Source organism: Esox lucius, chromosome 22, assembly GCF_011004845.1.
Source record: "Esox lucius isolate fEsoLuc1 chromosome 22, fEsoLuc1.pri, whole genome shotgun sequence".
NCBI lineage: Eukaryota > Metazoa > Chordata > Actinopteri > Esociformes > Esocidae > Esox > Esox lucius.
Window position 1 is genome coordinate 7,959,706 of NC_047590.1, and position 12,207 is coordinate 7,971,912.

Genomic DNA, 12,207 nt, shown 5'->3' on the forward strand with positions numbered 1-12,207 from the left:
TTAGGTTCAGAGTCGACCACAAACATATGGGGGTGCTTATAAGTGCCCCGTGGCCCATTCTGTTGCGGGTACTGGTATCATTCATATCAATGCAATCCAGGCATTTTAGTATCCAGATTTTGCTACCCGAAAAAGTACTCTCATTCAAAATCATATTATACCCAACTCTGACCTCAACATTGAACACCTAAAGTTAACCCGAAACAGGAGGGGATATCTTTTGACCAGAACCCACGGATGCAGAGCCATAGGGAGCCGTTCGGGAAAGCAGGAAGCGCCTACTGCTGAAAAACAGGAACACGGGAGTAAACAAATGGAAAACAAACTGAAATGTAGACCAGATTTTTCTCCACACTCCACCACCCACTGGGTCGCCGTCTGACGGCCCTCGCTGGGTGAACAGAGCAGTTAAACTACCTGACGGCTTTGGTGTGAGAAAACATCCGGGTGTCTCACAGAAGAGACTGTCGAAGCAAATAAACCACTCAAGTCAGTAGTGAAATTCCTCAGGAGGTTCACTGTGATGTCAGGGCTATGGAATAACTGCTGGGGGAAAACCGCCAGCTGGGGCCTCTTGAATGATAAAAGGCCAGGCTGATTAGTGAATGGAAGTGCAGCCTTAAAAGTGGATAAGGCTGCTACTGTCATTCAAATGGAAAGACGTAAAGGACCAGAGTCTTCTGGGATATTAGTCACTGCTGTGTATTGACCTGATGACTCCTCACCCTATGTGTTATCAATAACACCTTCTTCTAGAAAAATAGTGGCGCACAAGCCTATATAGGAATACCGTTCGAACAACATTCTCTATGGATAGCAGTCTGAAGGCAAACGTACGGCAACGCTTTGTTGAAGTAGTCAATCGGTGAATGCTTTATCTACAGACTATCAATAACATTTCTATGAACTATATTAACACTAACCCTAACCTTATCCAATCATTAACCCTTTGCCTAACACTCATTCTAACCCTAACCTTAGCAAACGTTGTTGCTGTTGTCGTCTTTTCGTTTTCCGATAGTGTGAACATATGTAGAGCGTCAACGGTCGCTAATTTTGACTCTTCAGATGGTGTGTAACCAAAAAATTTGACAAAGCCACTCGAGAATTGGGATCCTCAAGAACAGCAGCATCGTCTGATATTCGACACCACGGAGAGCAGTCCGATGAAATGACTGAAGAGTCTGAGGTTTAGGGCCACAGACACATCGTCAGTCTGGTGAAGTCGCAGGGACTATCAAACATTGCGAACATATGCTGCATAACGTTTTTCTTTTTGATTTAAATGCCTAGCAACGAAGGATGTATTGTTCTCCGGGATTAATTAGGTAGGCTACCTGCCCACATCGAGCATGCAGAAAATGAAATAGGCCCAAAGAAATGGATACAAAGGAATTCAAATGCAAACAGAGGATATGATTGTCATCAGTATTTTTTTTATACTGCTTCAAATGAAAGTGCTGACTTTTAATTACAGTAAAAATAAAAAAAGCATAATTCTAATCTATCTTGGCTGCTACCTGTTGCTTCACTTCTGTCAATATGGGACCTACCATTGTTCAAACACATCATACAGAAATTAGCTGGTATGCACTCTAGTGTAGCGTGGGGATTAAAAACTCCACAGTAGTCTTGTTTCATGTGAAGTCAAACAGAAGTTATCTCCTATGCCACATTCAATGGTTTTCAATCCTTTCCCCCGGGGGGCTGACCCCATGACTTCAGACAGTGTTGTTGTAGCCCTGAACTGGAGTCACAGGGTTTGACACTTTGTAGACAAGTCGATTCCAGTGTCACCATTGGAATATATATAATACAAGGAAATGGCTATGGCTCTCCAAGAGAGGGTTGAAAACCACTGCATATTCCACCTCTGAACTCAACAGCTGCCCACTGCAGGAATGTGCCCTGAACCCGATAGGGCGGATTACTCACTTTTTTCAAGAACTGTGCTTCATTTGAAATGCCACAGTGTCCTCTAGTGGCAGCATTGCGACCATGTTCATGTGTCCCACAGATTTTCAGCAGAATAGTCAAATAAGGAAAACATTTCAACCAGATTATTTTTTGTTTTTGTTAAATCATATGTGTAACCAAGTTGATTATTGCTCGACTACATAAGTAAACAAAAAGAAAACAAAGGTGTGGCGGCCTAAACTGTAGATAGAACACGTATAAAAAAAAATCAACCTTGCTTTACGGTCCTTAAGTGTATTACCACACAGACTACGAATCCAAAAACCTGTCAAGTTTTTTCTGAATATTGTCGAAGGCGTCTTTGCCCAGGTAGTCAACATGGCCGAGCTCCCACTGCCTGCGCCGATCCAGATCATGCCCCTCTGTCTCTGTCTTCAAGGAAAATGACCAACAGTTACTTCAGGAAATAACCAATATCCATAAAAATAACCATGATCATTATACTTACAAAGCTGAAACAGAAGAAACAAAAAGATTGTATTACAGATGTACAACGAAGATGATAACTGATGTTAGATATAACCAAGAAAGAAAGGTGTCTCTGTCCGTTATTAGAATAATGCGACATGCATATACGCCTGTTCTCAAAAGAAAGAACTGCAACAAAATTGTTATTTTTATTTTTATAAGATTACTTCCTATAATTTATTATCTATGAATATAGCATCTTCCTAAATTGCATATCATTTGTGTTATGATTTTATTTCATGTTCATATGTCCCTGCCTTGCTGCTTCAGACTGCGTTCTGCTGATTCGAGTTCGCAGTAGTAAGCCATAGGCTAAGCGTAAATGTGGGGCTAGCCCCTCTCTCACAATGCAATGTACATTGTACGTGTGAAAATATGCTCAGAATGTTAGTGTGATAAATGTAGATCACACAAATTTTATGCCAAATGGGGCTAACAGCCGGTAGCCCCACTACAGCGTAATTTCGTATTTCAGACCTGATTGGCTGTCTCTCTGTCTGGCGCCAACATTAGTTGGCAAGAAGAGCGAGGAGGGTAGATTGTCTTAGCTAGCTTGTTAGCTTCACAAACGCCAGATCATTTCAGGAAATGAGTAAAGTGGATTTCATACTCGAGCACCAGTTTGAAACCCTTAATTTGGAGGAGAAACTTGAAGTAAAGCGACTTGGTGCCCATCAGTCACAGGATATTGTCATCACTCAAACTGCTGGTAAAAGTAACCACAGGTTTAACGTGAAGTGGTTTTTTAAGAAAAAGAGGCTAACGGTTAGCATACAAAGGAAGGCACTCTTCTGTTTTCCATGTCTGCTATTTGGTGGAGATGGTACTTGGTCGAGGACTGGTTACAAAGATTTTGAACATCTTTCTGAAAGGATTGCAAAACATGAGAGCAGCAGTCATCTGGACAATGCTGTGAAATTGGGCTTTCTTGGAAGGGTAAATGTCACAGCCCAAGTTGACAGTGCATACAGGCGCTCCATTGAGCAGCATAACAAACAGGTGGAGGAAAACAGGTACGTTCTCAGTCGGATCATAACGTATTAAACTGTGTGGAAAATGTGAAACCGCACTGCAGGGCACGACGAGTCGGTGGACTCCCTGAATCCTGGAATATTCAGATGCATTTTCGAGACTTCAGAGGCACTATGACGCTCAGCCCATCTTCAAAGGGACATCCAGCACTGTACAAAACGTTAGACTGTATTTATGAAGTGTACAGGGAGGAGATAGTGGAAGAGACATCATTTGTTGCCATACAGGCAGATGAGATGACTGATGTCTCCTGTAAATCCCAAATGGTGGTTGTGTTGTGATACATGTTGCCTGACAATACAGTGACAGAGAGGTTTTTGGAGTTTGTGGAAGTCAAAGATAAGACTGGACTTGGCCTCTCTAGACGCATTCAAAGGCCACCCGCTGTACGATGGAACTGTCAATGCAGTCTGGGAAAACCGCGCTGCGCTGCTCCTTTGTATGCAGGACATACGCACACAACCAGGATGGGATGAGGCCACCATAAAAGAGGTATACGGCCTGTCAAAAAAACTCCGGGACCGAGCCTTTCTGCAGCTGCTGGAATTATTTTTCTTCCTTATGCCAGAAGTTGATGTTTTATACAACACTCAAAAACCTGTTTCAAGGAGAATGTCCAGAATATGCGGAAGAAAACTGATGAATGGGCTGCCACCGTTCACGATGGAACAGACGAGCCAGGCCGACGAGTAACCAACACAGCGTCGGTGATGAAGGAAGCATGCGACACTGTCATCTCTCAGGTGGAGCAGAGGTTTTCACAAAGTGACCACCTGATCGCTGCCAAACTGGTTGACAGCTCGCTCTTCCCACAAATTGTCCTGTCATTCCCTACATCTGAGCTTGACTGTGCGGTGAAACTATGGCCTCTAGGAAACGAGGAAAGTTTATGTCTGAGCTGACCACTCTGTACCGGCACACTGAGCTTCACACTGGTAAGACGACCCTATCTCTGTTAAGATCCATCCATGAGAACAACCTAGAGGAGGCATTTGCTGAGACCGTCACTCTGCTGAAAATTATCATAACAACACCTATCACGACATCCGAGTCAGAGAGGAACTTTTCACTCGCAATACCATGGGACTGCCGCGATTCAACGCATTGGCCATGTTGTCCATTGAAAGCCAGCTGATTCAGCAGCTACATGACTTAATTCCCAAAGTCATCGAAAAGTTTGCCCAGAGGAAGAACCGCCGTGCCACCTTTCTCTTCAAATGAGCCCTCAGCCTTGGTGATTGAAAGCATATTTTATCATCCTGGCTTTGTAGTGCTGGTCCGTGCATTGGTCATATTTTTGTGCTGGATCGATTGATATACAGTGGGGCAAAAAAGTATTTAGTCAGCCACCAATTGTGCAAGTTCTCCCACTTAAAAAGATGAGAGAGGCCTGTAATTGTCATCATAGGTACACTTCAACTATGAGAGACAAAATGAGAATTATGGTGGAAAATAATTATTTGGTCAATAACAAAAGTTAATCTCAATACTTTGTTATAAACCCTTTGTTGGCAATGTCTTCACAAGGTTTTCACACACTGTTGCTGGTATTTTGGCCCATTCCTCCATGCAGATCTCCTCTAGAGCAGTGATGTTTTGGGGCTGTCGCTGGGCAACACAGACTTTCAACTCCCTCCAAAGATTTTCAATGGGGTTGAGATCTGGTGACTGGCTAGGCCACTCCAGGACCTTGAAATGCTTCTTATGAAGCCACTCCTTCGTTGCCCGGGCGGTGTGTTTGGGATCATTGTCATGCTGAAAGACCCAGCCACGTTTCATCTTCAATGCCCTTGCTGATGGAAGGAGGTTTTCACTCAAAATCTCACGATACATGGCCCCATTCATTCTTTCCTTTACACGGATCAGTCGTCCTGGTCCCTTTGCAGAAAAACAGCCCCAAAGCATGATGTTTCCACCCCCATGTTTCACAGTAGGTATGGTGTTCTTTGGATGCAGCTCAGCATCCAAACACAACGAGTTGAGTTTTTACCAAAACGTTCTATTTTGGTTTTATCTGACCATATGACATTCTCCCAGTCCTCTTCTGGACCATCCAAATGCTCTCTAGCAAACCTCAGATGGGCCTGGCTTAAGCAGGGGGACACGTCTGGCACTGCAGGATTTGAGTCCCTGGTGGCGTAGTGTGTTACTGATGGTAGCCTTTGTTACTTTGGTCCCAGCTCTCTGCAGGTCATTCACTAGGTCCCCCCGTGTGGTTCTGGGATTTTTGCTCACCGTTCTTGTGATCATTTTGACCCCACGGGGTGAGATCTTGCATGGAGCCCTGGATCGAGGGAGATTATCAGTGGTCTTGTATGTCTTCCATTTTCTTATAATTGCTCCCACAGTTGATTTCTTCGCACCAAGCTGCTTACCTATTGCAGATTCAGTCTTCCCAGCCTGGTGCAGGTCTACAATTTTATTTCTGGTGTCCTTTGACAGCTCTTTGGTCTTGGCCATAGTGGAGTTTGGAGTGTGACTGTTTGAGGTTGTGGACAGGTGTCTTTTATACTGATAACAAGTTCAAACAGGTGCCATTAATACAGGTAACGAGTGGAGGACAGAGGAGCCTCTTAAAGAAGAAGTTACAGGTCTGTGAGAGTCATAAATCTTGCTTGTTTGTAGGTGACCAAATACTTATTTTACCGAGGAATTTACCGATAAATTCATAAAAAATCCTACAATGTGATTTTATCATTTTGTCTCTCATAGTTGAAGTGTACCTATGATGAAAATTACAGGCCTCTCTCATATTTTTAAGTGGGAGAACTTGGACAATTGGTGGCTGACTAAATACTTGTTCTCCCCACTGTAGATGGTGACGAGTGTCAGTGTGTCCATGCTTATCTATTAAGGTTGTTGTCATAGAATGGATCTGTATCCCTAAAAAGTTGTCTTTCCGCTTCGTTGTGGCCTTCAGTGGTGTTGAGCTCATTGCTGTGCGCGTATGGCCCTGTAGGCACATTGGTTCTGAGCCTGGTTACATTCCTAATTTAGGTTTGTAAATGTGACAGTGGTAATTTTAAATGTGTGAGAGAGAGGAGAGCAATTACACAAGAAGGTCTCTCTCTCTCTCCAGTATGTGTACTACAACACCTGGTAGAATCAAGCCGCTCTGTCGTTAAAAGTGTTTTGTGGAGCCACGCTGTTTGTTGATGTGTTAAATAAACACATCAGTAGCAAGAGGGAGTTTTGTAGCTCTACTGGTATATATCCTATATTTTGAAATGGTTTGTGCCCCACCAATTCTTTACATATAAAAACGTCACTGTGTGTGTCGCTAAATTACTACAGTACTGCAAAAGGGGGGTGAAGGGAATTGAAGCGAGATCTCTTGATGTTTGGTCTCTCGTCTTCACTACAAAATCTTGTAATTATACTATACGCCAGCAGGTGGAGTTGCTACGAGTTAGGACGTCCTTGCCATTGATTATCGGCTTTGTATCGAACTGAAATAATAGATAGTCATTCCGTTGCTAAAAGTCGGCTGCAAATATCTGTTAATGAGCACCGGTAACGTACAGGCTCTGTGTCATGGTCTGCCATGATGTTGTGGGCCATCTCGGTTAACTCTGACCCCTCCTCACTGGATCCAGGTGGGTCCTGGTAAGATGCACTGACTCTGGCTCCTCTCTCCTCCAAGGGGACTACATCCTCAGGTTGGCCATGCTGTAGGAGGGGAACCATACCAACACATTTGTTGGATGAGAACAACACCATAGAGACAGCCAGACCACTACGAGGCTCGTTCTGTTTCAGTGTTCCATCACACGGTTCCCTCCAATGACGTGTAAGTAAACCGATGAGTTGTGCACAGCCTCTAGAGCCACAGCCGAAGGTGTGCCACCGAGACACGGTTTTGTCCGTACATTTTTACCCAATGAGCTAAATCCCCCAAGCTTACAAGAATAATGAATTCCTAATCGGTACAAGGTTAAAGATTTCTCTGAATTAATCAGACAGACCAAGCATGCCTATTACACTCCCAAAATCCCTCGGAAACCTCAGGTCATAACTAATTAATAATCATAGTGAATGGACGGTGCACTGACACACTCGATTTGCAGCCTTTCACTACAGACTCACCGTCTCCCTGGACTGTGTCGGTGGACCAGGTATGCCTGTGAAAAGAGTGGCTTCACTGAGTAATGACTCGGTGAGGTCCTCTATAAACGACACCGGGTCCTCCCTCGCCTCTGGCTTCTCTTGCATTTCCTGGCTCTGTGAAAGAAGAGTGACGGGGTGTAAGGTTCAGAACCACTTTAGGTGTGAAGGCTTACCATGTGTAGAATGGGGAACACTGTAGGTACTGGACTCCGCTCTCTCCGTGACATGCATACAGAACAACAGACCTGAGAAGGCACATTCTCTATGGATGTATGATTGCCTTCTAGTATAACTACGCAGTCTGTCATAAGCAAATATTTAACGAAAATATTTAACAGATGTTATACACTGCTATGATTCACTATGTTAGCATGAAGTTGATGAAACTGCATTTGTAGTCGATAGAATTGCCTCGTAAGGCATTTACACTTTGTTCAATCTTATAATTATTCATCATTATTTTACCAGGTAAGTTGACTGAGAACTTTTCCCATTTATGGCAACAAACTGGAGAACAGTCACAGGGGGTTGAGAGGGGATGAATGAGCCAATTGGAATTCCTCAAGGAAACATTACTTGACAGCTGGTCATATTTACACCTTTGGATAACTGAGAGGTTTTTGGAAGAATCTTTACTGGTTAAAAAGGAAATCTGTTTTGGAGGTGTGCCTTGTTAGGGGTGTGGTTTTAAGGAATATCTTTTTGACCACTCACTCATGTAAAGGTTATTCCCATTCATGTGTTTTTTTTTTTTTCATTGCATGTTAATTTTGAGGTATTGACAGATATTGCTCCAATGACACTAGTTGACCTACAGGTGAATAGGGTTTTCCAGAAATTCCCAAGTGAGTAAAGCTGTCGCTGTAAGGCTCGGCACACAATTTTCCCATAACCATTCCAACAAAATTGCCTCCAGAAGTTAAATAATGTAGGTACAAACTTTCTTATTGTAAGTCAATCATTCATTCAATTGTTTCCAATTCAAAATCAAAACAGGAAGAGGATGGTTACAAAATGATTATACCTTTTTTAAACATTCGTTAAAAATTGTTTCACCAGAGAGATGTTTGTACCTATTTAACATTTGAAAGCATTATAAGCAGGGTAAAATTAATGGAATATAACCACAATAAGAAAGAAGGGACCGAGCGGGCAAGCCCTGTAGTAATCAAACATGTTAATAACATTATTTTAGAATATATGCATAAATATTGTACTTGAACTGGAATGGTATTGACACTAACCATTGGTCAAAGTATTAAAGCCACGCCTCCAATAAACCACTTCTCCAATCTGAAAATACTTTACAGTGGTGTGGGAAATTTTCTAACCTCAAAAGGTTCTTCCAAACACGTTTCCTGATTAGGGGGTTAGTGGCTTTGTTACCGAGTTCAGACATTAAAAATAACTGTAAAAATACATTAGTAAATTTTACAGGCTTTTACATGTTGTTGCATTGGCCCTGCAAGCCCTGCAAGTTGAACTGGATCAGAAGGGTGCACTGGATCAGAAGGGAGCACTGGATCAGAAGGGTGCACTGGATCAGAAGGGTGCATTGGTACAGCAGGTTGCACTGGATCAGAAGGTTGCATTGGTACTGAAGGTTGCATTGGTACTGAAGGCTGCACTGGAACAGCAGGTTGCATTGGTACCGAAGGCTGCACTGGAACAGCATGTTGCATTGGTACCGAAGGCTGAACTGGAACAGCAGGTTGCATTGGTACCGAAGGCTGCACTGGAACAGCAGGTTGCATTGGTACCGAAGGCTGCACTGGAACAGCATGTTGCATTGGTACCGAAGGCTGAACTGGAACAGCAGGTTGCATTGGTACCGAAGGCTGCACTGGAACAGAAGGTTGCGTTGGCCCAGCAGGTTCTTTAGGCCACTTATTCTTTATAAGGAGGAGTGTGTAAGAGTACTCCGTCCACCACTGGTAAACAAACTCTTCCAGGTGGATGTTGATGAGCTGATTGGTCTGTGAGTTAGAACGTAGATTCCATGGCTTAACCAAACCCAGGAAGTGGACAATCTTGGCATTGTGACCATATCTGTGTAGGACCAGGATATTACAAATGCGGTCAACATCTGGTAATCAAAACAATAGTAAGGTCGGGTCAGGGTGGTCATCAAGATTTGACTTTCAATCTGTGAAACTGGAGAATTTACTGAAAAAAACCTAGAATATTTAAACAACACTTACTCTTGAAAAGCAGGTAGATAGGTGTAGATTGCGTTGGCACTGAGGTTGTACACAAAAGGAAGGTGTTTTCTGATGTCTCTAATAGCCCAGTCACTGAAGAATGTGTTTAAGAGGCCCTGGTCTCCACCTATCAACAGAGAGAGCCTACATTAATGACTGTCAGCTAAGGACGTGTCAATGTATATTCACAGGAGGTTACGGTGAGGGTTAGGGTTAAACCGGGATGTGAGCATGAAGTGACGGTCAGGGTTGAGGTTAGGGTGAAAAGTTCAACTGGAATGTGGAAATGAAGCTGACCGTCGAAGCTGCCGTATTGGCGTGCGTGCTCCAGCAGCCTGACATGGGTGTCCAGAGAGGGCCTGAACACAAACACCCCCGAGTTAAAACAGTCCGGCCAGCCAGGGTCCGGGGCTGCGGATAGTTCCTCACGCTCAAACAGCTCATCCACGTTACACAGCACCTACAGGCCAAAGGTTAAAGGTCAACAGCAAACACCAAGTTAGTAAACCTGATATTAGCCCAAGCATTTTTCAAAGCCCAGGTCTGGAAAAGTCAGCAAGAAACAATTAGTGCACCAATATATATATATATTGATAAAGTTCAAGTTCTTAGACGACCAATTCGATGGAACTGTCTGCTCTCCTGTTCGGTTCCTAGCTGTGCAGAATGTGCTCATTCTGAGTTTCCCCTTGGCAGTTGCACTTTCCGCATGGTGCTGTGACATGCAGATAAGCCTTTGTTTACTCGCCCATGACAGTCAAAACATACACGCCCATCTTGCGTAGCTGTGCGATTGGTTCTTCGGTTCAAAAACAAATGTATCCTTTTTTTTTTTTTTTTTGGAAGGACCACATCTCTCTGTAAACTGTGTTGTTGTGAGACCATTGTGGGAACTCACAAGCGTGTCTGCATCCAGGAATACACATTTACTGTACTGGGTGAGAGTCCAACAGTGGAACTTGGTGAAAGTGACCCCCAGTTCTGGTCGTCTCAGCCAGTACAAGTGTGTCCGGTCCCCACTGTCCAGGAGGTCCACTACCAGGACCTGGTCAAACACATGGCCAAGGGCATCTCTGTGGGGAGGAACACAGGAGATATAGTGCATCCGCAATCACATTTGTGAGGACCTGTGTAAAACAGTAGATTCAAACTAAGGGACTGCGAAAGACGCCCGTATTGGTTCTCATATTTCCGTGACTGTGTATGGAAATGTAATGAAATTCTTCACCCCCCCTTTACTGATCATAAACAATATGCAGCATTTTATCTGATAACATTTATTCACAGACATGTAACTTCACTTGAGACCGGTTATGGCTCTCCCTCCATTACGATCAGTGATGTCCCTTATACATTTTTCACTGAGACGCAGATAGGGACCGCCGTCTCACCGTGCCTGACTAGAAACGTTCGGAGAGACCATCACAACAGTCCGCCGCGTGGTCCCGTGCCGTCGTAAACACTGACCCACGACCAGAGCGCCCATGCAGTAGCTGTCGGTGGTGGCCATGGTGACAAAGGCCTGGTCAGCTATATGGATATCATGGAAGTAGAGGGAATTAGACAAATATAATCATAATTAGAATCATTGGATTTTCTACGTGTATAGGCCTGGGTAGTTTATTGTGGTTTCTTGAAATACTAACAATAAGGACCTTTCTAAAGACTAAGATCAGCGTCTGCTGTCAAAAATTCTAGACGTCAGTCAATTCCCCAACTTAGTTCCTGGAGTCACTTGTTTCTCCCCTTATTAGGGTGCAAGAGAGCGATCTCAATCTCCTTGACACTTGTGTGTTACATTAAATGGTTATGATATAACAATGACACCTACCTGGCATGGCGTGTGACAGAGAATCCTCTGAACGCATGGAAAAACTTCAGGCAGCGTTGAAAGTGACAATAGTAAAAGCGTGGAGTTGATGGATGGGCTTGCACTTTACTTGTAGCTGGAGCAGAGGTCCAAGAAGAGGAATTTTATTAAATTGAGGTTTCCACTAAAGTGAAACTCCAATATGTTAATGATCCTGTAGTGCCACATCAAGCGACTCCAAAAAAGTAACAGTCAGACTCAAAAATAGTGGCTCCGGAATTGTAAATACAAAATATTCCCCAGCCCTTTTGATGGGGTTTATAAAAATCTATTGTACTGTGGCAGTTGTTCTTTTCTAAACACACACAACTACTTTTTTTTCTACGCCGATAGCTACATCAGAAGCACGTACGCAAGAGAAAAAAGCAAAAGCAAATCAGTGTTTGAGTTTTTCTCGGTCATGTGTCACTGGTCATTGAACTAATACGCAAACCTACAGATCTGTGTTGTGCAATTAACTGGACCTAGACCAGTCCACCCACTTAGATCTCTGGGGCATAGAAATATGTGCAGGTTCTCCCAGTGCACTGCTCTAGAACCTATCTTTCTGAA

At 43.5% G+C, this 12,207-nt stretch overlaps 1 protein-coding gene across 4 annotated transcripts; it reads right to left on the reverse strand.

Moving 5' to 3' along the window:
* Window positions 1-1,411: 1,411 nt before the first annotated feature.
* gyg2 (glycogenin 2) lies at window positions 1,412-12,055 on the reverse strand. 4 transcript variants are annotated; one of them, XM_034289614.1, is made up of 10 exons: window positions 11,617-12,055; window positions 11,177-11,315; window positions 10,684-10,858; window positions 10,083-10,245; window positions 9,786-9,912; window positions 9,030-9,633; window positions 7,564-7,698; window positions 7,000-7,146; window positions 2,426-2,429; window positions 2,236-2,349 (listed from the first exon to the last, which is right to left on the reverse strand). In XM_034289614.1, exons 1-10 carry the CDS (start codon window positions 11,651-11,653, stop codon window positions 2,330-2,332), a joined length of 1,551 nt encoding a protein of 516 aa, XP_034145505.1. In that variant the 5' UTR covers window positions 11,654-12,055; the 3' UTR covers window positions 2,236-2,329. The 4 variants fall into 4 exon arrangements, with proteins under 4 accessions (XP_028972366.2, XP_028972367.2, XP_034145505.1 ...); XM_029116533.2 differs by lacking the exon at window positions 2,426-2,429 and having other exon boundaries at window positions 1,412-2,345; XM_029116534.2 differs by lacking the exon at window positions 2,426-2,429 and having other exon boundaries at window positions 2,128-2,349.
* Window positions 12,056-12,207: the final 152 nt, after the last annotated feature.

What these genes read in the sequence shown, in the direction of transcription:
- gyg2 (XM_029116533.2), bottom strand. Translation starts at nt 11,653, where the DNA reads ATGCGTTCAGAGGATTCTCTGTCACACGCCATGCCAG. An exon ending in TCCTGGATGCAGACACGCTT is followed by an intron (nt 10,246 to 10,683) that starts GTGAGTTCCCAC and finishes TTTGGCCTGTAG; the next exon opens with GTGCTGTGTAACGTGGATGA. An exon ending in TATCTACCTGCTTTTCAAGA is followed by an intron (nt 9,634 to 9,785) that starts GTAAGTGTTGTT and finishes GGTCCTACACAG; the next exon opens with ATATGGTCACAATGCCAAGA.